Source organism: Anguilla rostrata, chromosome 17 (assembly GCF_018555375.3).
Source record: "Anguilla rostrata isolate EN2019 chromosome 17, ASM1855537v3, whole genome shotgun sequence".
In the NCBI taxonomy this organism is placed as follows: domain Eukaryota; kingdom Metazoa; phylum Chordata; class Actinopteri; order Anguilliformes; family Anguillidae; genus Anguilla; species Anguilla rostrata.
Window position 1 is genome coordinate 25,018,905 of NC_057949.1, and position 27,012 is coordinate 25,045,916.

A 27,012-nucleotide genomic window follows, 5' to 3' on the forward strand; every position below is an offset into this window, starting at 1 on the left:
CCCCATAGAATTGTTTTATTTTTTTGATGCGATACTGTGAATTGTACACACAAAAAAAAGACAAAAAAAAAATTGTTTGATTTGAAGGGGCGTCAACCACTACAGCAACAGTAAAGAGTAAATATGATAGTATGTTTGGGATGTATAATAAATCAATGTTTTATTATTACGATTATTATTATTGTTGTTGTTGTTGTTGTTGTAATAATTACTACTGTAAATGCTAATGTCATTGTTCAGATTTGGACTTGACACCCCTTTAAAAACACACTTTGTTAGGTATTTATTATACTCTTACTGTGGGTGTGTGTTGAGGTTCTTTGATGTCGGAGTATTTATGTTTCAGCATGATGTAATGTGACATTGACACACAGCATTTAGGCCTGGAGCTCCACCCCAAACACGACGTTTACACCAGGGATCTGAGGCCATACCATCACGGCCTCTTCCTGCGGTACCGTAGACCAGGAGAAACCCACTAAGACCTCCTCCTGTACCGTAGACCAGGAGAAACCCACTAAAACCTCCTCCTGTACCGTAGACCAGGAGAAACCCACTAAAACCTCCTCCTGTACCGTAGACCAGGAGAAACCCACTAAGACCTCCTCCTCTACTGTAGACCAGGAGAAATACACCGCAACGGTCCTCCTCTACGGTAGACCAGGAGGAACCCACTGCAAGCCTCCTCTTCTACAGTAGAGAAAGGGAGACCCACTGCAAACCTTCTCCTCTACAGTAGACCAGGAGGAACCCACTGCAAGCCTCCTCTTCTACCGAAGAACAGGAGAAGCCCATTGCAACCTCTTTCTCTACTGTAGACAAGGGTCTTCTTGTGCATTAGATGGAATAATGGGTAACACGTTCATTAGATGTTATAAAGCCAACGTAACGCTGCCAAAATCACGATGTAAGACCTGTCATTACCAGTCACAACAGTGTAGTGCAGCTGTCGCAGCGTCACTGTCAAAATGCACCAAATTTTAGGAAGCAGACTTCCCGCTGTTATAACATGATTGTGGTGCACGTTGTGTCAGTGTAATGACACTGATCGCAAGCTGTAATAAGCTGTCATGACTGGTCTGTGACAGGTGTTATGCCAAGCTTATTGGCAGTGTTTGTAGTGGAGTCCCGGTTGGGGTGGGGACTCTGAAGCCTGCGGCCCTCACTGTTCTGCTGATTTTTTTCCCCCCTCATATTTTCAATATAACCTGAAACACTGAGTCGCCGCTTTGATCTCCTGCCTTTATTTTTCTGTCTGTATGACTGAACCCAGCGTGCTCCGTATCCCTCCACACACACACACACACACACACACCGTCATGCCCACTTCAACTCATGTACACACACATACACTCGAGCACAAATACATATGCGTACATACATACACACAGTACACGCACACACACAGATATGCATAGAGTTTCTCTCTCCAGTTTTTAATAAGTGATCCAAAAAGTCTGGAACATCCAGGATTCCAGTAAAAGAATTGAACCCCCCCCCCCAATCCCTCCCCTTCTCTCTGTAGCCAGAGCTCATAACTCAACACTCTCCTTCATCTCTCCCCCCCTTTCCCAGAGAGAGAGAGCGCACACATTCCTGTGGTTAATATTATACTGAGTCACAATCCCTGGGATGGATGGACAAAGAGTGTGTATGTGTGTGTGTGTGTGTGTGTGTAAAGTGGCATCAAAGAAAAAAATCATAGACAAAAGGGAAAAATTGTTTGATGTTTTTCTATTATTTTTGATGAAGGAGTTTGTCAGGTTGCACTAATTCGATCACATACACATGCACAGTTTTGTCAATCACATTTTATGTTTCCTGAATGGATATTGCACTGGTGAGAGAAGACATTTCTCCTCAGCTTAAGAAAACGGGGGGGAGGAATAGAGAGCGAGAGAGAGAGATAGAGAGAGAGAGAGAGAGAGAGAGAGGGAGGTCAAGCAGGCAGAACCTTGTAAACTCCACTTTAATGAAAAGAATTCCCATGATACTTCAGGAAAGACGGGGGGCGGGGTTGGGCGGAGGAACTCTTCCCGTTGTACTGACACCTAAATATAACATGAGCAATGTAAATGACAGCAGCAGCAACACAAAAAAACACTGTGTATCCGTGTGCACTATTGCACTATTGCACAGTGTGTTTGTGCATACTATGTACACGAGAGGGCTCTTCCTGTGTTATTGTTCAATCTGTGTCCCGGTGTACCGAGTCATCTGAAATCCTGCACATTACGGCAATGCACTTAAAATCCGTGAGGTAAAGTCCAGAAGGGTTTAGCAGAATGGGAGGGGTCCCACGAGCTCTACGTGGGTTGCGGAACAGCTCCCCCTGTGGAAAGGAGAGGAAGTTCAGTTCTCGTATCACAACAAGCACAAGCAGTCAGACCACGCTCATTTCTACACTCATCATTTCAGACTACTGTCGTTATTGCTACTGCTATAATGATATATTCAAATGCATATTAATACTCTTATTTTCCATTTTTGCTGTAAGTTCAAACCCACACTCTTTATGGTTTGGGGAACGTTGTCATCCTTAGAACCAGCACTGTCAGTAAAGCAGATTCACACAACAGGACGTCCTCCGGGCACAAGCACATTCAGACACAGGCACCTCCCTCCTTGACCGTCAACCTGAAGGACGCGGCCTCCCAAACCGCAACTTGTGCTGACCTGAGATCAGTGCTCAGGTGGATGGCTCTTGCTGTGAGACACAGAGCTGCGTTTGGTGAGCACTGATCCGAGATCAGTTGCTGTGACCAAGAGGCCAGCTTTCGGTTCTCAACCTCAGCACCGGATGTAATGTCGCCCCCCGCTGATATCTATGTTTTCACTCAAAAAGCAAGTTTCCCGACTGGGCTCCATTCATTTTTGACAGCAAAAATAAAATACTTTCACTCAAATATTGATCTTAACTCTGTGTATTATATTAGAAAGAAAAATCACACTGGTAAAAATTGTTTTCCTACAACACAGATAAATTTTTTAATTATTATTAAATTTAGCCAATGTCTGCGCTATCCTCATTGTACACGTGACTTAAGGGACACAACTGAGCATGTCTGTTGAGCGAAAAAAATTGTACTTCCTGGTTCTGATGTGCTCCCCATAGGTCTCTACTGGCCTCACTGTCTCTACATATCATGTACTCTAAGGCTGTGACCCACCGACGCCTGTGAGGTCCACGGTCTCTGCGCAGGCCAGGAAGCGGGTGACGTGGGTGGAGCAAGAGCCCACCGCCGCCTGGTGTTCCCTCAGGCATCGCTCAAACTCAGTAAACTGCCCGGCACAATCCGACCGGATCTTCTGGATCGCTGGGCTGCACGACAGGCAGATGGAGGACGGGGAAGGGGGAGGGGGAGGGGGAGGGGGAGGGGGGGGCACAGCCGTTAATCACAGAACCAAGGACAGAGAACGAGAGAGAGAGACGGAGAGCCTTCGTCAAACACAGAGAGAGTCACAGCTGCCAATCACAGACCCAGAATTAAAGGGGGCAAAACAGCTGTCACGGTGCCATTGCGAGTGCAATGCATGATGGGATAGGAAAAGGGTACCAAAGAGCAGTGGAACCTCCTGAGACTGCAGTGGGAAGCAGGCATCTCTGATGTAAGAACAGGAACTCAAAAACATGTCCAGCAGCTTGACTTGACTTCTGGCACAACAGAACTTTCCCAGGGAATAGAACAGACTAGTTTCCATGGCATCTCTTCCACCTGTCAGTCCAGCCCCTACTATCTGTTTACGTGGTCTAAAATCCCCCCAAAACAAAAATGCTGCTAGGAGGATATGGCCACCACCTCGACCGAATGGGGGCATAACTCCTTGTTCACCACCACGCCACAGGCAGCAAGGCTGGTACGGCTGTCTGGAGCAGACGACGGCTAAACCACATTATCGGTTTTTGGGACAGTGCAGGTATTTTGCCGGAGGTCGGTGAGGAGTGGAAGGGGTGACGGGCACTGACACGCACTCACTGCGAAGAGGTGCACTGCGCCACCTTCAGCTTCAGGTCATGACACTGCTGTTGCCATGACGATGGGTTAGAGGCCACGCAAGTCCCGTAGTCCTCCATCTCCCGGCGGCAGTGGCGGGCCGTAATCTCCATTGCAACCTGCCTGAGAGGTGAAAGAAAGTGACACACATTTCTCTGTGATCTTTTTGACAAGGCAGCAGATTGGAGCACATGTGGAACAGTGGCCAAAGCAGTAGTGCAGAGCAGACTGTGACAGCATTCAGGGCAGTGGTCAGCACACCAGTGATAAATGACGACCAGTAGTCAGGTATTATGACTAGGCTACTGACCAGTTGTCAGGTAGACTGGTAATCTGACTACTGACTGATTCATTAGCCAACAGTGTCCGAAGCGATATTGATCATGCAACATTGCTTCCATAAAGTCGCAATATCGACAGGATCCAACACTGTATTACAGCCACTTCTCATTCACGAGCACACTTCACACTAAGGTTTTTTCCTGGTATAAACTTCTCAAATTTGTAATTTAGGGCACGCGTGCAGTGAACGCTAAACTCTTGTTAAACCTGATAGCCGAAGCATCACACATTCCCGCCGGATCACATTTCTATTTTTTGTCTACTGTGAAACATTTGGAATGCAGAAACCGGATTTTCAGTTAACGAAAGACCATATCCGTTGTAACTAACTTATTTATTTTGTGAACAAGCTCCTAGATTGCTAACTATCGTTCAAGTCTTACTTGGTAATATTATCCAATGAAACGGAGTCAAGCTTCGCAAGCACATTGACTATTTTCAGGATAAATAACTGAATATTTGAATGTCAAATAACGGAGATGTCAGACGCGGAAGCGGAACATGGATACTTACATGATTGAAGGATTAAAAAAATAATTATTTAATGCAACAAGAAGCATGCGACCATCAAGGTTACACACGCATGGCAGGAGCGCTCAGACCAATCGACTAATCTCCTCCCTGGCACCACTGGATAGGCCATCAATAAGTAACTCGTCACATCGTTCTGCAATTCCATTGGTCTATTGCAACATTCAGTCTACGCATAACACTTCCTGGTCGCAGAAAACGTAGCTGTGGTAGTCAAAGGTGTGACTAACTTGATCGTTAACTGTGTTGTGTTTATTTTATTTGCAAGTTATATCTTGTTATTTATCTCACTTCATCATGGACTATTGGTACATTTACTATCATGCATGTAATAGCAAATAGGCATGTAGTATAGCTACCTAATATATTAGCGAATGGTATCTGTCCTTGAGTATAAGCTCCATGTGTGTCTACAGAGAAATAGCTAACTAATGAATGAAAATGCATTGTGGATTTACAGTAACGAATGTCGCAGTTCTGAAAATTGTGAAATATAGTATTTTGTCTCTTCGGTTGTCATGGTAACAGTTTAGCGGTTCTTTTTTTCGACCGGAAGCCCCCTGGCCTGGCATCATACGTCAGCAAAAGGAAATGGATACGGTACGTTGACGTTTTAGTTGAATGCTGCGTGCTTGCGTACGCGGAAGCTGCTGTGTGTGAAGAGATTTCTCTGGACGCCGGAACGGAAGATTGTGTGAAAGGGTCTCTTCACCCATACCGCTTGCCAGGGGGAGGCGGAGAGTAGGGAGGCCGAGTGAGAAAGGGACAAGCTAGAATGAACGACGTAAAAAAGCTGGACAACATGGCTGCGGACGGGGTTCGGGGGTCGCAGGAGCTGCCAATGGCCCCAGATGTGAACCACAGCCAGGACAACGGTGCCGGCGACGAGCTCGTCAGCTCAGTGTCGCTCTACCGACGGAGGCCCAAACTGCTGCACGGCACGGTCCTTCCGTTCCTGGTGCTGCTTTACCCGGGGTGGCTGTATGTGTGGCTTGGAGTATACGGAGCCACAGAGTACCCGGAGGCCGGCCTGCTCGCTCTCGCCGCCATCGGGATCGTGCACGTGCTCACGGCACTGTCCGGCTATTGGTCCGTGCATGCACACTGCTGGCTCACCTGTACTAAGGTATGGCTGAAATATTTAACTTTTGGGAGCTGTCTGGCGGACTTCTGTCTGCTCCAGGTCATATAACGTTTCTGTAGGTGAATCTTAGTTTCAGCCATATGTGGATATTTCTCAAATGTCATTCACACCGTTTTGTTGTTGTGATTGTTACAGTTGCCATAATTCTTATCATAATTGTAATTATTAATAGTATTGGTAGCAGTATATTAGTTGTACAGCCTGAAACAGGGTGACTTACAGAGCATTGTGCCTAGTAGAACAAATAAAAGGACTGAAATACAGGTTCAGTGGACAGTTCAGCACAGCACCAAAGGTAAAATGCGGTTAATCAGCATAAAACCTGTCGTTGACAACAACTGTCAGATGAGGATAAAAAGAAGCAATATTGTAACCGGTCGTACACAGTTTTCTAAAAAATAGAGTTTGACTGAAAGGTTAATATTTTTGAATAGCCATGTTCAAGTAACAATTGTAAAATAAAATGTCATCGTACACCAAATTCAATGTGAATACTCTGTACCACTGATGAATTTGAGCAGGAGAATAGATTCAGCATTTGCTCCTTTTTAAAAGATGAAGAGCACAAATCAGGCTGGAGAGTTCAAGATGAGTTTGAGCAGCCTGATAGCACAGAGTAGGGGGAGCAACACCAGGGTCTAGATCAGTAGCAGTCTGGAGTTGGGCATAGATGAGCTGACGATCTGTGGGTAGGGAACAAGAGCTGAAGTTCTGTGTAGTAGGGAACAGGAGCTGAAGATCTGTGGAGTAGGGAACAAGAATTGAAGTTCTGTGTAGTAGGGAACAGGAGCTGAAGTTCTGTGTAGTAGGGAACAGGAGCTGAAGATCTGTGGAGTAGGGAACAGGAGCTGAAGTTCTGTGGGGTAGGGAACAGGAGCTGAACTTTTGTGGAGTGTGGAATAGGAGCTGAACTGCTGTGGAGTAGGGAACAGGAGTTGGAAACAGGAGCTGAACTTTTGTGGAGTGTGGAATAGGAGCTGAACTGCTGTGGAGTTGGTGTTGAGGTGATTTGCTCAGATAGCTGTGTTTGCTGTGCAGAGGTAGCAGGTGCCGGCCAGCATCAGTGTTCTGGGAGAAATATTTAGCTTTTTCTGGATTTTTACTGCTGTTTTGCGCTGACACAACAACATGTACTGCTTCTGTGTTAAAGTGTCTGACTGTTGACTTTAAGCTTGACCCCATTAATCTCAAATGTGGTTTATGAACGGTCATCATTATTACAGGAGGTTGTCTACAGTAAACAGTGAGAACTGTGTGTGTGTGTGTGTGTGTGGGTGTATAGGAGTCGGATCCAGACAAGGCCACATTGGCAAAGGTGATCCCCACTCCCAACAATGGCTCTGCTGAGCTGGTGCCTCTACAGAGAGACAAGGTAAGCGCATGACATCATCGCCAATCTCAAAGCCTGCTACACCCGCGGTGCTTCTTGCTCGACCGTGCACACAGCAACGATGACACCCCAGATCCTTCCCTCTCTCCCACGTTCTCTCCCCCGCTCTCTCTCCTCCACCAGAACGAGGACAGCTCCACGGTCCTCTCCTTCGAGTTCCAGAAGATCTGCTACGTGTTCGATGCCGGCGAGCGGAAGTGCTTTCTGCCGGTGGCCTTCCCGGTCAGCCAGCCAATGGGCTTCTTCCAGAGCTGGCGGGGCTACCAGGAGGAGGCGGAGCTACGGGCCGCAGAGAAGCGCTACGGCACCAACCGTGCCGAGATGATGGTCCCTGACTTCCTGGAGCTCTTTAAGGAGAGGGCCACCGCCCCCTTCTTCGTATTCCAGGTGTGTTGTGTGTGTGTGTGTGTGTGTGTGTGTGTGTGTGTGCATGTGTGTCTGTGTGTGTGTGTGTGCATGTGTCTGTCTGTGTGTGTGTGTGCATGTGTCTATGTGTGCGTGTGTGTGTGTACGTGTGTGTACGTGTGTGTACGTGTGTGTACGTGTGTGTACGTGTGTGTACGTGTGTACGTGTGTGTTCGTGTGGGTGCGTGGTGTGTGTGCGTGTGTGTGTGTAAAGATGCCGGTTTTCCTGCATGCCTGAGATGCCATCATTTAACTATGATTACCCCCAATCCCTGCCGGCACAGTCACTCCTCCTCTCTCAGTCTCTCTGTGAGCCCTGTGTAGGTGTTCTTTAGATGGTGTGTGTGTTTGGTATAAGTGCTGTTTTTCTGTTTCGGCTGGTGTTGTGTGTCGGGATGCGGTGTTTGGATGAGCACTGATTCTGTGTTTGTGCAGGTGTTCTGTGTGGGCCCGTGTATGAGCTCTGATTCTGTGTTTGTGCAGGTGTTCTGCGTGGGCCTGTGGTGTCTGGATGAGTACTGGTACTACAGTGTGTTCACGCTCTTCATGCTGGTGGCGTTTGAAGCATCCCTGGTGCAGCAGCAGATGAGGAACATGTCTGAAATCCGCAGGATGGGGAACAAACCGTACATGATCCAGGTACTGCAACCGCAACGCACCCTGTGCACGCTGAAACCGCGTTCACTGCAGTCTCCCCTGGGTCAACCTCAGAGTGGCTGATTATCTAGCTAGTCAGCCTCAAAGTGGCTGATTATCTAGCTAGTCAGCCTCAGAGTGGCTGATTATCTAGCTAGTCAGCCTCAGAGTGCCTGATTGTGCAGCTAGTCAGCCTCAGAGTGGCTGATTATGCAGCTAGTCAGCCTCAGAGTGGCTGATTATGTAGCTGGTCAGCCTCAGAGTGGCTGATTGTGTAGCTAGTCAGTCTCAGAGTGGCAGATTATGTAGCTGGTCAGCCTCAGAGTGGCTGATTATGTAGCTAGTCAGCCTCAGAGTGGCTGATTATCCAGCTAGTCAGCCTCAGAGTGGCTGATTATGTAGCTAGTCAGCCTCAGAGTGGCTGATTATGCAGCTAGTCAGCCTCAGAGTGCCTGATTGTGCAGCTAGTCAGCCTCAGAGTGGCTGATTATGCAGCTAGTCAGCCTCAGAGTGGCTGATTATGTAGCTGGTCAGCCTCAGAGTGGCTGATTGTGTAGCTAGTCAGTCTCAGAGTGGCAGATTATGTAGCTGGTCAGCCTCAGAGTGGCTGATTATGTAGCTAGTCAGCCTCAGAGTGCCTGATTATGCAGCTAGTCAGCCTCAGAGTGGCTGATTATGCAGCTAGTTGGCTGTCATTATGTTATTCAGCCTTTTTGTACTTTCAGTGTAAGATTTTCAACTAAGCAATTATTTCACTCGAATGTACACTAGGTAATATTAAAATTGTATATTATGGCAGTGTGTTTCATGGAGGTGTTCTTTGTGGAAATACTATGTCTATGAAATACTAAAGTCTATGAACTTGCAATGTGAAACATCCATAGATCTGTGTTAAAAACCTGTGAACTCATGGATTATGTAGGAAGATATGAGAATGAGCTTGGCTGTGTTTGCTAACAGGTGTACAGGAACAGGAAGTGGAGGCCAGTGTCCAGCGACGAACTGGTACCCGGGGACATTGTATCTGTAGGTAAGGTTCCTACCTGGCCCATGGCATACTTGTAATAACACTGAGACTTAGGACAGTCTGTGTCTATGTGTGTACATCCAACTACTGCAGCTCTGTGCTTCTCTCTGCTTCTGTTAGCATGCACGCTGATATTTGTCTTCCCCCAGGACGCTCTCCCCAGGAGAACTTGGTTCCGTGTGATGTGCTGCTGCTCAGAGGCCGTTGCATCGTGGATGAGGCTATGCTGACCGGAGAGTCTGTTCCACAGATGAAGGTCAGACTGAAACTTTGATGCTGCGTGTACACCTGCACAACACTCAACACAACCTACACACTACAGAACATTCAACACAAACTACACACTACAGAACACTCAGTACAACCCACACACTACAGAACATTCAACACGACCTACGTACTACAGAACACTCAACACAACCTACGCATTACAGAACACTCAACACAACCTACACACTACAGAACACTCAATACAACCCACACACTACAGAACATACTCACAACACTTACGCACTACAGAACAACCAACACAACCTCCACACTACAGAACACTCAACACAACCCACACACTACAGTACATACTCACAACACTTACGAACTGCAGAACACTCAACACAACCTACAAACTACAGAACATACTCACAACACTTACGAATTACAGAACACTCAACACAACCTCCACACTACAGAACACTCAACACCACGCACACACTACAGAACACTCTGCACCTCTCAGTGCCAGTGCTTAAGAAAGTTTCTGTTTTAAACGGATAAATTGCAGGTGGAGACGGGCCCAGTGGACCGAGTGCTTGAAATGGTCATGTGCTGATTTGTCCCTTTCAGAAACTACAGCAATTAAGTTTTCCAGTTTTACGATGCAAATTAATTCCTTTTTGGATGTCCCAAATTCATTGTCATTTATCAAGATCATGAACGCTCCTATTTAAATATCCTGGTTTATCTGAGAATCAGGAATGTTTATGTAAACCAGGGCCATTGATTCCTGCTGCTGTGTTCAGTCTGCCAGCGTATCTCTGACTCACTGCCTGTCGGGCCTGTCGCTGTCTGCCTGTCGCCTGCTGCCGGCTGTCTTCTGTCTGTGTCTGTCTGCCTGCCCCCTCACCAGACCAGGGAAGTCTGGCCCAGAGAGAGTCTTGGACCTGCAGGCTGACTCCCGGCTTCACATCATCTCAGGGGGGACCAAGGTGGTCCAGCACAGCCCCCCCCTCCGGGCCAGTGCTGGCCTTAAACGTCAGTACATTACACCCCCCTGTCTGTCTGAGAGTACATCTGTCTGTATCTCAGTCAGAGTACACCTCACTGGTCGTGTCTGGCTCCTGCCCTTTTTCCAGTCAGAGTGACCAACCCTCACTGTCTGTCTGTATCTCAGTCAGAGTACACCTCCCTGTCTGTCTGTATCTCAGTCAGAGTACACCTCACTGTCTGTCTGTGTCTCAGTCAGAGTACACCTCACTGTCTGTCTGTGTCTCAGTCAGAGTACACCTCCCTGTCTGTCTGTATCTCAGTCAGAGTACACCTCCCTGTCTGTCTGTATCTCAGTCAGAGCACACCTCACTGTCTGTCTGTGTCTCTATGTCTTTCTAAGTACATCTCACTCCCACTGTCTGTCTGCAATATGCAATATGAAATATGACATGTAGAAGTATGCCATATTTTGTAGCACACAAACCGGTAGAGATAATAACTGCCATTTCAAACTGTCCCCTTCACTGCAGCTGTTGATAATGGCTGCGTGGCCTATGTGCTGAGGACCGGATTCTACACATCTCAGGTAAGGACCCCCTCTCCTTCTCTCTCTTTCCCTCTCATTCTCTCTCTTTCCCTCTCTCTCCATCTCTCTCCCTCTCTCTCATTCTCTTTCCCTCTCTCTCCCTCTCTCTCCCTCTCTCTCATTCTCTTTCCATCTCTCATTCTCTCTCTTTCCCTCTCTCTCACTTTCCGTCTCTCTTACGTTCTCCCTGTCACTATCTCTCTCTCTCATGAATTGTTCATCCCTTCCTCCAGGGGAAGTTGCTGAGGACCATCCTGTTTGGGGTGAAAAGAGTGACGGCCAACAATCTGGAGACCTTCATATTCATCCTCTTCCTCTTGGTGTTCGCCATCGCAGCGGCCGTCTACGTCTGGGTGGAGGGTAAGTGGGGGAGCGGGCGGTTGGGGGGGGGGGGAGGGGTGAATGGTGGAGCAGGTAGCTGCATCGTTCCGAGATCAATGCTTTCACACACTTTGTAGAATTTGTTGATGATATTGTTGTTAAGATTTGCCATCTTCCCCCCCTCTCTCTCTCTCCGCTCCGTTCTCTGCCCTTCACCCACTTCCTCTCTCTCCCAGGAACGAGGGATGCGAGTAGGAATCGGTATAAGCTCTTTCTGGAGTGCACACTCATCCTCACCTCCGTAGTCCCGCCGGAGCTGCCCATAGAGCTCTCCCTGGCCGTCAACACCTCCCTCATCGCCCTGGCCAAGCTCTGTGAGTGTGTGTGTGAGTGTGTGTGAGTGTGTGTGAGTGTGTGTGAGTGTGTGTGAGTGTGTGTGAGTGTGTGTGAGTGTTTGAGTGTGTTTGAGTGTTTGAGTGTGTGAGTGTGTGAGTGTGAGAGAGAGTGTGAGAGTGTGTGTGAGTGTGAGTGTGAGTGTGTGAGAGTGTTTGTGAGTGTGTGTGAGTGTTTGTGAGTGTGTGTGAGTGTGTGTGTATTGCACTTGCGCGTACTTGTGCTTGCAAAGATGCCAGTTTGCCAGCGTGGCAGCAATCTAAGATGCCATCATTTGACTGTGATTACTATTACCCAGAACCCCGCTGGCACCAAACCGCCATTTTAAAGGCATCTTTCATAGTCTCTTTGAGGTGAACAGTTGCTATCTGCACATCAGCTTAATGGTGAAAACAAAACTGCATGCTATCTCTTGCAGTTAGCTAGGTAGCTAGCCCATAGGCAATATCTCATGTATTTTACTATTGCAAATGGGGCTGATTTTGCATTGTACCAATGCAAAAAAATGTTCTGCTTGTTTGCTCAGTAGAGATGAGTGAATGCTTAACTGACAAAATGTTCTCGCTTTATAGGCAAGTGTGCGTTAGACTGATCGGATCTCTCTTTCTTTCTCTCTCCCTCCGTAGATGTGTTCTGTACGGAACCTTTCCGGATCCCCTTTGCAGGAAAGGTGGAGGTCTGCTGCTTCGATAAGACTGGCACTCTGACCAGTGACAGCCTGGTGGTACGGGGTGTGGCCGGACTGAGGTACGCATCACCCTGCAGATCCACTCTGATTGGTCATTTACAATGAGAAATGAGACCCAGATCTTCGTGTCATCTCAGTGTTTCATGTTGGAGGTCTGAAAATTCATGGCCCTGGTTTTGGGTTTGATTATACTGCCCTCCAGTGGAAAAGTGGGTATAGCATGATATGTGTGTCTGAAGTTTGTGTGTGTGTATGTATGTGTGTGAGTGTGTGTGCGTGCGCATGCGCATCTGAAATGTGCGTGTGTGTATGTGAAATGTGTGTGTGTGTATGTGAAATGTGTGTGTTTTTGTATGTGTAATGTGTGTGTGTTTGTGTATGTGAAATGTGTGTGTGTGTATGTGAAATGTGTGTGTTTGTATGTGAAATGTGTGTGTGTTTGTGTATGTGAAATGTGTGTGTGTGTGTATGTGAAATGTGTGTGTGTGTCTGATTTGTGTCATTTCTGGGGACCTGCAGGGAGGGGAAGGAGGTGACTCCAGTCTCAGAGATTCCGGTGGAGACGCACCGGGTTGTGGCCACCTGCCATTCGCTGGTCACTCTGGATGACGGACAGCTGGTGGGCGACCCACTGGAGAAGGCCATGCTAACCGCTGCTGACTGGACCCTCACTAAAGGTACTGACCGTCACTGTCCCTCACTAATGGCATTGACCCACACTCTGTTTGTGGATGAGTAGCCTAGCGTGTGCCTGCGTGCTGTAGGCGAGGAGGTGTGTGCTGATGACGTGTTGATGTGTGCTCCAGATGAGAAGGTGTTCCCTCGCAGTATAAAGACGCCGGGCCTGAAGATCCACCAGCGCTTTCACTTCGCCAGCGCTCTGAAGAGGATGTCTGTGCTGGCCTCGTACGAGCGGCTGGGCTCCACCGAGCTCTGCTACATCTCCACTGTGAAGGGCGCTCCAGAGACGCTGAGGGGCATGGTAACTACGCATGACCTACGCTCACCATCATCACTGTCCTACGCTCATCACCATCACTGTCCTACGCATGACCTACGCTCATCACCATCACTGTCCTACGCATGACCTACGCTCATCACCATCACTGTCCTACGCATGACCTACGCTCATCATCATCACTGTCCTACACATACCCCACACTCAGCACTGTTACTACTGCTGTCCTACACATACCCCACACTCATCATCATTACTGTCATACACATACTCCACACGCATCATCATTACTGTCCTACACATACCCCACACTCATCACCATCACTGTCCTACGCATGACCTACGCTCATCACCATCACTGTCCTACGCATGACCTACGCTCACCATCATCACTGTCCTACGCATGACCTACGCTCATCACCATCACTGTCCTACGCATGACCTACGCTCATCACCATCACTGTCCTACGCATGACCTACGCTCATCATCATCACTGTCCTACACATACCCCACACTCAGCACTGTTACTACTGCTGTCCTACACATACCCCACACTCATCATCATTACTGTCATACACATACTCCACACGCATCATCATTACTGTCCTACACATACCCCACACTCATCACCATCACTGTCCTACGCATGACCTACGCTCATCACCATCACTGTCCTACGCATGACCTACGCTCATCACCATCACTGTCCTACACATACCCCACACTCATCATCATCACTGTCCTACACATGACCTACGCTCATCACCATCACTGTCCTACGCATGACCTACGCTCATCATCATCACTGTCCTACACATACCCCACACTCATCATCATTACTGTCCTACGCATGACCTACGCTCATCATCATCACTGTCCTACACATACCCCACGCTCATCATCATCACTGTCCTACGCATGACCTACGCTCATCACCATCACTGTCCTACGCATGACCTACGCTCATCACCATCACTGTCCTACACATACCCCACAATCATCACCATTACTGTCATACACATACCGCACAATCATCATCATTACTGTCCTACACATACCTCACACTCATCATCATTACTGTTACTGTCCTACACATACCCCACACTCATCATCATCACTGTCCTACACATACCCCACAGTCAGCACTGTTACTACTGCTGTCCTACACATACCCCACACTCATCACTGTTACTACTGCTGTCCTACACATACCCCACACTCATCACTGTTACTACTGCTGTCCTACACATACCCCACACTCATCACTGTTACTACTGCTGTCCTACACATACCCCACACTCATCACTGTTACTACTGCTGTCCTACACATACCTCACACTCATCATCATTACTGTTACTGTCCTACACATACCCCACACTCATCACTGTTACTACTGCTGCCCTGCACATACCCCACACTCATCACTGTTACTACTGCTGTCCTACACATACCTCACACTCATCACTGTTACTGCTGCTGTCCTACACATACCCCACACTCATCACTGTTACTATTGCTGTCCTACACATAACCCACACTCGTCATCATCACTGTCCCACACATACCCCACACTCATCACTGTTACTACTGCTGTCCTACACATAACCCACACTCGTCATCATCACTGTCCCACACATACCCCACACTCATCATTACTGTTACTGTCCTACACATACCCCACAATCATCATCATCACTGTCCCACACATACCCCACACTCATCATTACTGTTACTGTCCTACACATGCCCTACACTCATCATTACTGTTACTGTCGTACACATAACCCTTGCATTGTGTGTGTGCGCGTGTGTGTGTGTGTGTGTGTGTGTCTGTCTCTGTGTGTATGTGCGTGTGTGTGTGTGTCTGTGTCTGTGTCTGTCTCTGTGTGTGTGTGTGTGTGTGTGTGTGTCTGTCTCTGTGTGTGTGCGTGTGTGTCTGTCTGTGTGTGTGTGCGTGCACGTTGCAGTTCTCAGAGTGTCCTGATACGTATGACGAAGTGCACAGAGAGATGTCTCGCGAGGGGGCCAGGGTGCTGGCACTGGGCTACAAGGAAATGGGACACCTCACCCACCAACAGGTACTCTACACCTACAGTACTCTCTCACTACTCCCCCCTCACCCACCAACAGGTACTCTACACCTACAGTACTCTCTCACTACTCCCCCCTCACCCACCAACAGGTACTCTACACCTACAGTACTCTCTCACTACTCCCCCTCACCCACCAACAGGTACTCTACACCTACAGTACTCTCTCACTACTCCCCCTCACCCACCAACAGGTACTCTACACCTACAGTACTCTCTCACTACTCCCCCCTCACCCACCAACAGGTACTCTACACCTACAGTACTCTCTCACTACTCCCCCCTCACCCACCAACAGGTACTCTACACCTACAGTACTCTCTCACTACTCCCCCCTCACCCACCAACAGGTACTCTACACCTACAGTACTCTCTCACTACTCCCCCCTCACCCACCAACAGGTACTCTACACCTACAGTACTCTCTCACTACCCCCCCTCACCCACCAACAGGTACTCTACACCTACAGTACTCTCTCACTACTCCCCCTCACCCACCAACAGGTACTCTACACTCCTACAGTACTCCTCACAACTCACCCCCCTCACCCATCCAACAGGTACTCTACACCTACAGTACTCTCTCACTACTCCCCCCTCACCCACCAACAGGTACTCTACACCTACAGTACTCTCTCACTACTCCCCCTCACCCACCAACAGGTACTCTACACCTACAGTACTCTCTCACTACTCCCCCCTCACCCACCAACAGGTACTCTACACCTACAGTACTCTCTCACTACTCCCCCCTCACCCACCAACAGGTACTCTACACCTACAGTACTCTCTCACTACTCCCCCCTCACCCACCAACAGGTACTGTACACCTACAGTACTCTCTCACTACTCCCCCCTCACCCACCAACAGGTACTCTACACCTACAGTACTCTCTCACTACTCCCCCTCACCCACCAACAGGTACTCTACACCTACAGTACTCTCTCACTACTCCCCCCTCACCCACCAACAGGTACTCTACACCTACAGTACTCTCTCATACTCCCCTCACCACCAACAGGTACTCTACACCTCAGTACTCTCATACTCCCCCTCACCCACCAACAGGTACTCTACAACCTACAGTACTCTCTCACTACTCCCCCCTCCCCCCACCCACAACAGGTACTCTACACCTACAGTACTCTCTCACTACTCCCCCTCACCCACCAACAGGTACTCTACACCTACAGTACTCTCTCACTACTCCCCCCTCACCCACCAACAGGTACTCTACACCTACAGTACTCTCTCACTACTCCCCCCTCACCCACCAACAGGTACTCTACACCTACAGTACTCTCTCACTACTCCCCCCCTCACCCACCAACAGGTACTCTACACCTACAGTACCTCTCTCACTACTCCCCCCTCACCCACCAACAGGTACTCACACTCAGTACTCTCTCACTACTCCTCACCACACTCTCTCCGTCCTCATACCCCACCCACCACCAACAGGTACTCTACACCTACAGTACTCTCTCACTACTCCCCCCTCACCCACCAACAGGTACTCTACACCTACAGTACTCTCTCACTACTCCCCCCTCACCCACCAACAGGTACTCTACACCTACAGTACTCTCTCACTACTCCCCCTCACCCACCAACAGGTACTGTACTCCTACAGTACTCTCACTACTCCCCCCTCACCCACCAACAGGTACTCTACACCTACAGTACTCTCTCACTACTCCCCCTCACCCACCAACAGGTACTGTACTCCTACAGTACTCTCTCACTACTCCCCCCTCACCCACCAACAGGTACTCTACACCTACAGTACTCTCCTCCACTCCACTCCCCTCACCCCCTCACCCACCAACAGGTACTCTACACCTACAGTACTCTCTCACTACTCCCCCTCACCCACCAACAGGTACTCTACACCTACAGTACTCTCTCACTACTCCCCCCTCACCCACCAACAGGTACTCTACACCTACAGTACTCTCTCACTACTCCCCCCTCACCCACCAACAGGTACTCTACACCTACAGTACTCTCTCACTACTCCCCCCTCACCCACCAACAGGTACTCTACACCTACAGTACTCTCACTAACCCGCCCCCTCACCCACCAACAGGTACTCTACACCTACAGTACTCTCACTAACCCGCCCCCTCACCCACCAACAGGTACTCTACTCCTACAGTACTCTCTCACTACCCCTCCCCCCCACCAACAGGTACTCTACTCCTACAGTACTCTCTGTGGCGTTGCTGCTGTTTTGATTGGAGCGTGTGCGGTCTCTTTGTTGCGGGGCAGGTGCGGGAGGTGAACCGTGAGACTCTGGAGTGCGGTCTACAGTTTGTGGGGTTCATGGTCGTCTCCTGCCCTCTGAAGAGCGACAGCAAGGCGGTCATCAGGGAGATACAGGAGGCTTCGCACCACGTGAGTACCGCACGCTGCACAACCGCTACACAACCGCTACACAATCATTACACAATCACTACACATACACTACACAATCACTACACAAACTCTACACAATCACTACACATACACTACACAATCACTACACAACCACTGCACAACCGCTACACAATCACTACACAACCGCTACACAACCACTACACAATCATTACACAATCACTACACACTCACTACACAATCACTACACAATCACTACACATACACTACACAATCACTACACATACTCTACACAATCACTACCCAATCACTACACAACCACTGCACAACCGCTACACAATCACTACACAACCGCTACACATACACTACACAGTCATTACACAATCGATACACATACACTACACACTCACTACACTGCACATACATACACTACAGCCACACAGCTGTATACATGCATAAACCCAGTTATCTAAACGGCTCCAACACATCTTCTCCAAGTGCGTAATTATACATACAGAACTTTTTCCTCAGACACACTCAGATCTTTTCTCCCTCTCTCACTCACTCTGTCTTTTCTCTTTCCCTTCCTCATTCACTCTCTCTGCCTCTCCTCTTCGCCTCCCTCCCTCTCTCTGGTTCTCAGGTGGTGATGATAACTGGAGATAACCCCCTCACCGCATGTCATGTGGCCAGAGAACTGCACTTCATCCAGAAGGAGCATACCCTTATACTGCAGCCCGGACACACGCAGGGTGCGTGTGCGTTTGTGTGTTTGTGCGTGTGTGCGTGCCATTAGCGTGTGGGGTACTGCGTCAGCGTGTCACATTGTGCTGTGTTAGTGTCTGGCAGTGGCGTTAGCGTATGAGGTACTGCGTTAGCGTGTCCTGTTCCAGGTGAATGGCTGTGGGAGTCGATAGACGACAGTGTGTCACAGCACTGTGTCGTGTTAGCGTGTCACAGCGTGCTGTGTTAGTGGTGTTAACGTGTCACAGCGTGCTGTGCTGTGTTAGTGGTGTTAGCGTGTCACAGCGTGCTGTGCTGTGTTAGTGGTGTTAGCGTGTCACAGCGTGCTGTGCTGTGTTAGTGGTGTTAGCGTGTCACAGAGTGCTGTGCTAGTGGTGTTAACGTGTCACAGCGTGCTGTGTTAGTGGTGTTAGCATGTCACAGCGTGCTGTGTTAGTGGTGTTAGCGTATCACAGAGTGCTGTGCTAGTGGTGTTAGCGTGTCACAGAGTGCTGTGCTAGTGGTGTTAGCATGTCACAGCGTGCTGTGTTAGTGGTGTTAGCGTGTCACAGCGTGCTGTGCTGTGTTAGTGGTGTTAGCGTGTCACAGCGTGCTGTGCTGTGTTAGTGGTGTCAGCGTGTCACAGCGTGCTGTGCTGTGTTAGTGGTGTTAGCGTGTCACAGCGTGCTGTGTTAGTGGTGTTAGCGTGTCACAGCGTGCTGTGCTGTGTTAGTGGTGTTAGCGTGTCACAGCGTGCTGTGCTGTGTTAGTGGTGTTAGCGTGTCACAGCGTGCTGTGCTGTGTTAGTGGTGTTAGCGTGTCACAGCGTGCTGTGCTGTGTTAGTGGTGTTAGCGTGTCACAGCGTGCTGTGCTGTGTTAGTGGTGTTAGCGTGTCACAGCGTGCTGTGCTGTGTTAGTGGTGTTAGCGTGTCACAGCGTGCTGTGCTGTGTTAGTGGTGTTAGCGTGTCACAGCGTGCTGTGCTAGTGGTGTTAGCGTGTCACAGCGTGCTGTGCTGTGTTAGTGGTGTCAGCGTGTCACAGCGTGCTGTGCTGTGTTAGTGGTGTTAACGTGTCGCAGCGTGCTGTGCTGTGTTAGTGGTGTTAGCGTGTCGCAGCGTGCTGTGCTGTGTTAGTGGTGTTAGCGTGTCACAGCGTGCTGTGCTGTGTTAGTGGTGTCAGCGTGTCACAGCGTGCTGTGTCCTGTTCCAGGTGAATGGCTGTGGGAGTCGATAGACGGCAGCGTGCGGATGCCGCTCTCCCCGCCGAGCGTGTCCGGCCTGATCGATCGCTACGACCTGTGCGTGACGGGCGAGGGGCTGACCAGGCTGACCTCCGACCCCCAGCTCCTCCACGCCCTGCTGCCCCACGTGCGGGTCTTCGCCAGGGTCAGCCCCAAACAGAAGGTCAGCTGAACACTTTCACTGCGTTAATGCGACGTCCCCGACAGTGACCGAACACCGACCGCTCTGTTGCCCTTGTGTTGTGATTGTATGCTAGTTGCGCAGTTGTGTAGTCATGCTGTCGCTGTATGTTGTACAGAGCACTGTTCTTAACCGCATCCCGTGCTGAGGTGTTAAACATTACACGGTGTGGAAATTGCGTAGTGCTCGTTATAGCATTGTGAGGCAGCCGGGCAGCTCTTATGTAGCGATTGTGTGTTGTGTTGCAGGAGTTTGTGATCACCAGTCTGAAGGGTCTTGGTTTTGTTACTTTGATGTGTGGCGATGGGACCAATGACGTTGGAGCGCTCAAACATGCCCACATTGGTGAGTTTGTTCATCTTATATCAGCTATGACATCATCAGCTGCAGATTCAGTTGATTCTAAACCTAAAATCTGTTTTTAGCACTGCTATGTCCTGTTGCATTGGACTGTATTTTAGCGCTGTTAGCATTTATTTACATGCAAATTGTATATAATCCACATGGCTGTGTGTGCATTACATCGTATTGTAATACATTACTGCCATTTGGCAGACGCCCTAATCCAGAGCAACAGCGAGAAGACAAGTGCATAAATCAAGGTTATATATATATATATATATATATATATACTTAGCATACTTAGATTGGAGAATCCTAGCATCTCCATGTTAAATCAATGTGAATGTACAGCATATAAGCTGTAAAATGGTAGGAGTGCTATAAAAACAAGCAGTAACTAACTCTGTGCCCCCTCTCCATCTCTCTCTCTCCCCCTCCCTCCCTCTCTCTCTCCCCCTCCCTCCCTCTCTCTCACTCCCCCCCCATCCGTCCCCCTCCCAGGCGTGGCTTTGCTGGCTAACGCTCCCGAGCGCATGCCAGAGAGGAAGAGGAGGGTGCGGGACAGGGAGGCGGTCACTGTGGAGAGCAGGCCCCTCCCCCCCGTGTCGGGGTCAGGGGTCAAGCTGAGCTCCAGGGCCGCCAGGCAGAGGGTGATGGCCCAGCGGGAGGAGCAGCTCGCCGTTCAGAAGGTGGGCGGGGCACAAAGGCCAAGTCACTCAATGTGGGACAGTGTAAAAGTGCTGTAGGACCGGGTTAGTCAGGTGTGTAAAAGTGCTGTAGGGCCGGGTTAGGCAGGTGTGTAAAAGTGCTGTAGGGCCGGGTTAGGCAGGTGTAAAAGTGCTGTAGGACCGGGTTAGTCAGGTGTGTAAAAGTGCAGTAGGGCCGGGTTAGTCAGGTGTAAAAGCGCTGTAGGACCGGGTTAGTCAGGTGTGTAAAAGTGCTGTAGGACCGGGTTAGTCAGGTGTGTAAATGAGCTGTGGGACCGGGTTAGTCAGGTGTGAAAGTGCTGTAGGAGCGGGTTAGTCAGGTGTGTAAATGAGCTGTAGGACCGGGTTAGTCAGGTGTAAAAGTGCTGTAGGACCGGGTTAGTCAGGTGTAAAAGTGCTGTAGGACCGGGTTAGTCAGGTGTAAAAGTGCTGTAGGACCGGGTTAGTCAGGTGTAAAAATGCTGTAGGACCGGATCAGTCAGGTGTGAAAGTGCTGTAGGACGGGTTAGTCAGGTGTGTAAATGAGCTGTAGGACTGGGTTAGTCAGGTGTGTAAAAGTGCTGTAGGACCGGGTTAGTCAGGTGTGTAAAAGTGCTGTAGGACCGGGTTAGTCAGGTGTGTAAATGAGCTGTAGGACCGGGTTAGTCAGGTGTGAAAGTGCTGTAGGAGCGGGTTAGTCAGGTGTGTAAATGAGCTGTAGGACCGGGTTAGTCAGGTGTAAAAGTGCTGTAGGACCGGGTTAGTCAGGTGTAAAAGTGCTGTAGGACCGGGTTAGTCAGGTGTAAAAATGCTGTAGGACCGGATCAGTCAGGTGTGAAAGTGCTGTAGGACGGGGTTAGTCAGGTGTGTAAATGAGCTGTAGGACTGGGTTAGTCAGGTGTGTAAAAGTGCTGTAGGACCGGGTTAGTCAGGTGTGTAAAAGTGCTGTAGGACCGGGTTAGTCAGGTGTGTAAATGAGCTGTAGGACCGGGTTAGTCAGGTGTGAAAGTGCTGTAGGAGCGGGTTAGTCAGGTGTGTAAATGAGCTGTAGGACCGGGTTAGTCAGGTGTAAAAGTGCTGTAGGACCGGGTTAGTCAGGTGTAAAAGTGCTGTAGGACCGGGTTAGTCAGGTGTAAAAATGCTGTAGGACCGGATCAGTCAGGTGTGAAAGTGCTGTAGGACCGGGTTAGTCAGGTGTGTAACAGTGTGTGTGCTGTAGGACGGGGTTAGTCAGGTGTGTAAATGAGCTGTAGGACTGGGTTAGTCAGGTGTGTAAAAGTGCTGTAGGACCGGGTTAGTCAGGTGTGTAAAAGTGTGTTTTGTGTAGGAGCGGGTCAGTCAGGTGTGTAACAGTGTGTTTTGTGTAGGAGCGGGTCAGTCAGGTGTGTAACAGTGTGTTTTGTGTAGGAGCGGATCAGTCAGGTGTGTAACAGTGTGTTTTGTTGTAGGAGCGGATCAGTCAGGTGTGTAACTGTGTTTTGTTGTAGGAGCGGGTCAGTCAGGTGTGTAACAGTGTGTTTTGTTGTAGGAGCGGGTCAGTCAGGTGTGTAACAGTGTGTTTTGTTGTAGGAGCGGGTCAGTCAGGTGTGTAACAGTGTGTTTTGTTGTAGGAGCGGGTCAGTCAGGTGTGTAACAGTGTGTTTTGTTGTAGGAGCGGATCAGTCAGGTGTGTAACAGTGTGTTTTGTGTAGGAGCGGATCAGTCAGGTGTGTAACAGTGTGTTTTGTTGTAGGAGCGGATCAGTCAGGTGTGTAACAGTGTGTTTTGTGTAGGAGCGGATCAGTCAGGTGTGTAACAGTGTGTTTTGTTGTAGGAGCGGGTCAGTCAGGTGTGTAACAGTGTGTTTTGTGTAGGAGCGGATCAGTCAGGTGTGTAACAGTGTGTTTTGTTGTAGGAGCGGATCAGTCAGGTGTGTAACAGTGTGTTTTGTTGTAGGAGCGGATCAGTCAGGTGTGTAACAGTGTGTTTTGTGTAGGAGCGGATCAGTCAGGTGTGTAACAGTGTGTTTTGTTGTAGGAGCGGATCAGTCAGGTGTGTAACAGTGTGTTTTGTGTAGGAGCGGATCAGTCAGGTGTGTAACAGTGTGTTTTGTGTAGGAGCGGATCAGTCAGGTGTGTAACAGTGTGTTTTGTGTAGGAGCGGATCAGTCAGGTGTGTAACAGTGTGTTTTGTGTAGGAGCGGATCAGTCAGGTGTGTAACAGTGTGTTTTGTGTAGGAGCGGATCAGTCAGGTGTGTAACAGTGTGTTTTGTGTAGGAGCGGATCAGTCAGGTGTGTAACAGTGTGTTTTGTGTAGGAGCGGATCAGTCAGGTGTGTAACAGTGTGTTTTGTTGTAGGAGCGGATCAGTCAGGTGTGTAACAGTGTGTTTTGTTGTAGGAGCGGATCAGTCAGGTGTGTAACAGTGTGTTTTGTTGTAGGAGCGGATCAGTCAGGTGTGTAACAGTGTGCTTTGCGTAGGAGCGGATCAGTCAGGTGTTACGGGAGCTGGAGGAAGATCAGATTCAGGTGGTGAAACTGGGAGACGCTTCGATTGCCGCCCCCTTCACCTCCAAGCTGTCCTCCATACAGTGCAGTGAGTAACACACACCACACACATACACACGCACACACACAGGCACACGCACACACGTACGCACTCACACGGGCACACACACACACACACACAGGCGCGCACACACACGTACGCACACACACACACCACACACACACACACAGATGCTTGTACGCACACACGCACACACACACACATAAGCACACACACAGGCACACACACACACAGATGCATGTACGCATACACACACATAAGAACACACTCACACACAGGCACACACACACAGACGCATGTACACGCACACACACACAGGCACGCACGCACGCACACACACACACACAGACGCATGTACGCACACACACAGGCACGCACACACACACACAGACGCATGTACGCACACACACACATACGCACACACACAGGCACGCACGCACACACACACACACAGACGCATGTACGCACACACACAGGCACGCACACACACACACAGACGCATGTACGCACACACACAGGCACGCACACACACACACAGACGCATGTACGCACACACACACACATACGCACTCACACAGGCACACACACACACACGTGTTTGGCTAACCCTGGTCCTCTCCCCGCAGTCTGTCACGTGATCAAGCAGGGCCGCTGCACGCTGGTCACCACCCTGCAGATGTTTAAGATCCTGGCCCTGAACGCCCTGGTGCTGGCCTACAGCCAGTCTGTGCTCTACCTGGAGGGCGTCAAGTTCAGCGACTTCCAGGCCACACTACAGGGCCTGCTGCTGGCCGGCTGCTTCCTGTTCATCTCCAGGTCAAAGGTGAGGGCGGGGTGGGGTTCAGGTTTCCCAGAAGGCTTTGGGCTCAAATACTAGGTGGGGGGTAATTGCTGCCGAGGTCTTGTTCTGTGAAAACCCACAGAATGGCCGCTGTTCTCTTTAGAGAGTATTTAAATTGTCACTGAAATTGTAGTGATCAGCTGTAAACCTTGAATAGCTTTTTGGTAATGAACATTTAGCTTGTTAGACCTGCAGGTCCAGGGCAAGTGGTCTGGCTGTTCTCAGGGTTGGGGGTTGAAGGCTGGTTCAGGGTTTGGGTCTGTTAAATCTGTTCCTGGGACAGTTTTTTGGTTTGACAATTTTGCTCCTCCCCATTCCCACCAAGCCTCTGAAGACCTTGTCTCGAGAGCGCCCCCTACCCAACATCTTCAACCTCTACACTGTGCTGACTGTGCTGTTGCAGTTCGCTGTTCATTTCTGCAGCCTGGTTTACCTGTACAAGGGAGCACAGTCCAGGAGCCCCCCCAGGTACACATGCACACACACACACACACACACACACCATCTTAAACAGTCGCTAGCAAACATTCACATACTTACCTACACTCACTGTTCCACACTTACCCACACACACTCATTCACACACATAGTCATTCACACTTTCACACACACACACACACTCATTCACACTTTCACACACACACTCATTCACCCTTTCACCAACACACTCTTATTCATTCACACGACCTCGCTCTCGTACACGTACACACTGTGTCAGTCGATGGGTCGAATGTTGAGAAGCGTGAAGTACAAGTCCTGCTGCATTAACCCCTGCAGGTCTGAGCAGTTTGTGGACCTTTACAAGGAGTTCGAGCCCAGCCTGATAAACAGCACTGTGTACATCATGTCTATGGCCATGCAGATGGCCACCTTCGCCATCAACTACAAGGTACTGATGCCTGCTTCATTGTCATGTGACCTACTGACTCCTCCTTCATTATCACATGACCTACTGACACCTCCTTCATTATCACGACTTACTAACACCTGCTTCCTTATCACATGACTTACTGGTTACTACACACTACTGATGCCGGTTACATTATTACACGAGCTACTGATGCTTGTTGCATTACTACACAAGGTACAAGTGGTTGTTACATAATTTCCACAAGATACTTACACCCATTCCAGTATTAGACAAGGCACCGATGCCCGTTTATCTCAAATTCAATGGCTTTATATTCCGACTTCTCCCCAAATTCTCCCTCTCCACGCTCCCCCTCAGGGTCACCCCTTCATGGAGTCTCTGAATGAGAACAGGCCCCTGCTGTGGAGCATCGCCCTGTCCGCTCTGGCCATCGTGGGGCTGCTGTCGGGGTCCTCGCCCGAGTTCAACGAGCAGTTTGCGCTCGTGGACATCCCAGCGGAGGTGAGCCTCTCTCAGGCGTCCTTCGCCGCGCTTCGGTAAGGGTCGCCATGGAAACACTAACGATCTTCCCTCTCTCTCTCTCTCTCAGTTCAAGCTGGTGATCGCCCAGGTCCTGGTGGTGGACTTTGTCGCTGCTCTGCTGGTGGATCGGGTACTGCAGTTCCTGCTGGGAAAAGGAACCCTGAGGCTGCCTTCCTGAGTCGTCATGCCAACTGCTGCCCTGGGCAACTGCTGCCCTTAGCGATGAGACTGTGGAGAGAGATTTTGTGTGGGGTGGGACAGGGTGGCCAATTACTGGACGAGGAGGGGAAAGGAGACTTATCTGAAAGCAGTACTGCACACACTTCAGTGTTCGCATCTCCCCAATTACCTCCGTCATCGCCCCCCCCCCATCTTCCTCTCCACTCTTCCACCTGTCCTCTTCTTTCTTTCCCTTTCATCCCCTCTGCCCTTGCTCTCCCTAGCTCTCTTCCTCTCCAACAGCAAGCCAAGAAGACAGCAGTATTGTGGGGAGTGTGCCTGCGCGTATGAGTGTGTGTTGGTGTGTGTGCGTGCGTGCGGGTGGGGGTGACGTAAGCCGCACGTGAGGGCTGTGACCCAGGACACAGATAAGTGTTTCTTTTGTTTGCTTCTCTTCATTTTGTAAAAATACAGAACTCTGATGGACATAAAAAAAAGACCAAAAAACACAACTCTACAAACGAGCGGTCTCCTGTCAGTGTGTACGCGTGTGTGTTCATGGGACGTCAGATCCTGAGATCCATGCCACTGGTGCTCCCCCGCCCACCATACGTTCTGGGCTGTGGTTTAGAAGCATTTGAATAACAAAACACACACACAAAAGCCAGGAGGAGCAGGTGGCAGAGAAACTGTTCATGTGCATACGTGAAAGAGTTTGAATCTAATACATTTTACTTTGTTTGAATTTTATATTTCATACTTTAAAAAATAACCTGGTACTTAAAAAAAACGGATATTTGATGTTA

General features: G+C 49.4%; 3 protein-coding genes across 4 annotated transcripts in view; 2 read left to right on the top strand and 1 right to left on the bottom strand.

Annotated features, from left to right (window-relative positions):
* The window catches only part of lmx1al (LIM homeobox transcription factor 1, alpha-like), a 31,721-nt gene extending 29,617 nt beyond the window's left edge, over positions 1-2,104 (top strand). For both annotated transcript variants that reach the window (XM_064316390.1, XM_064316389.1), the window contains exon 9: positions 1-2,104. This exon is cut by the window's left edge and continues 2,056 nt beyond it. The gene's annotated coding sequence lies outside the window, so the exon portion shown is untranslated.
* On the bottom strand, positions 1,711-5,003 carry LOC135244160 (coiled-coil-helix-coiled-coil-helix domain-containing protein 5). Its single transcript, XM_064316393.1, has 4 exons — positions 4,851-5,003; positions 3,978-4,118; positions 3,171-3,322; positions 1,711-2,332 (listed from the first exon to the last, which is right to left on the bottom strand). The coding sequence occupies exons 1-4, from the start codon at positions 4,895-4,897 to the stop codon at positions 2,307-2,309; spliced, it is 366 nt and encodes a 121-aa protein (XP_064172463.1). The 5' UTR covers positions 4,898-5,003; the 3' UTR covers positions 1,711-2,306.
* A 38-nt stretch (positions 5,004-5,041) lies between these two features.
* Positions 5,042-26,725, top strand: atp13a1 (ATPase 13A1). The gene is made up of 25 exons (XM_064316394.1): positions 5,042-5,994; positions 7,295-7,384; positions 7,526-7,789; positions 8,291-8,446; positions 9,404-9,473; positions 9,620-9,726; positions 10,607-10,721; positions 11,207-11,262; positions 11,496-11,622; positions 11,820-11,957; positions 12,603-12,723; positions 13,184-13,341; positions 13,471-13,646; positions 15,592-15,702; positions 17,988-18,113; positions 18,736-18,844; positions 20,027-20,220; positions 20,487-20,583; positions 21,082-21,269; positions 23,726-23,840; positions 24,440-24,636; positions 24,980-25,122; positions 25,432-25,543; positions 25,883-26,026; positions 26,115-26,725. Exons 1-25 carry the CDS (start codon positions 5,644-5,646, stop codon positions 26,223-26,225), a joined length of 3,576 nt encoding a protein of 1,191 aa, XP_064172464.1. The 5' UTR covers positions 5,042-5,643; the 3' UTR covers positions 26,226-26,725.
* Positions 26,726-27,012: the final 287 nt, after the last annotated feature.

Coding starts and splice junctions, on each gene's coding strand:
- atp13a1 (XM_064316394.1), top strand. CDS start 5,644: ATGAACGACGTAAAAAAGCTGGACAACATGGCTGCGGACGGGGTTCGG. Junction 7,385..7,525: donor TGCCTCTACAGAGAGACAAG/GTAAGCGCATGA, acceptor CTCCTCCACCAG/AACGAGGACAGCTCCACGGT. Junction 11,958..12,602: donor CATCGCCCTGGCCAAGCTCT/GTGAGTGTGTGT, acceptor CTCCCTCCGTAG/ATGTGTTCTGTACGGAACCT.
- LOC135244160 (XM_064316393.1), bottom strand. CDS start 4,897: ATGCTTCTTGTTGCATTAAATAATTATTTTTTTAATCCTTCAATCAT. Junction 3,323..3,977: donor GCGCAGTGCACCTCTTCGCA/GTGAGTGCGTGT, acceptor CCTGTCGTGCAG/CCCAGCGATCCAGAAGATCC. Junction 2,333..3,170: donor CGTGGACCTCACAGGCGTCG/GTGGGTCACAGC, acceptor TCCTTTCCACAG/GGGGAGCTGTTCCGCAACCC.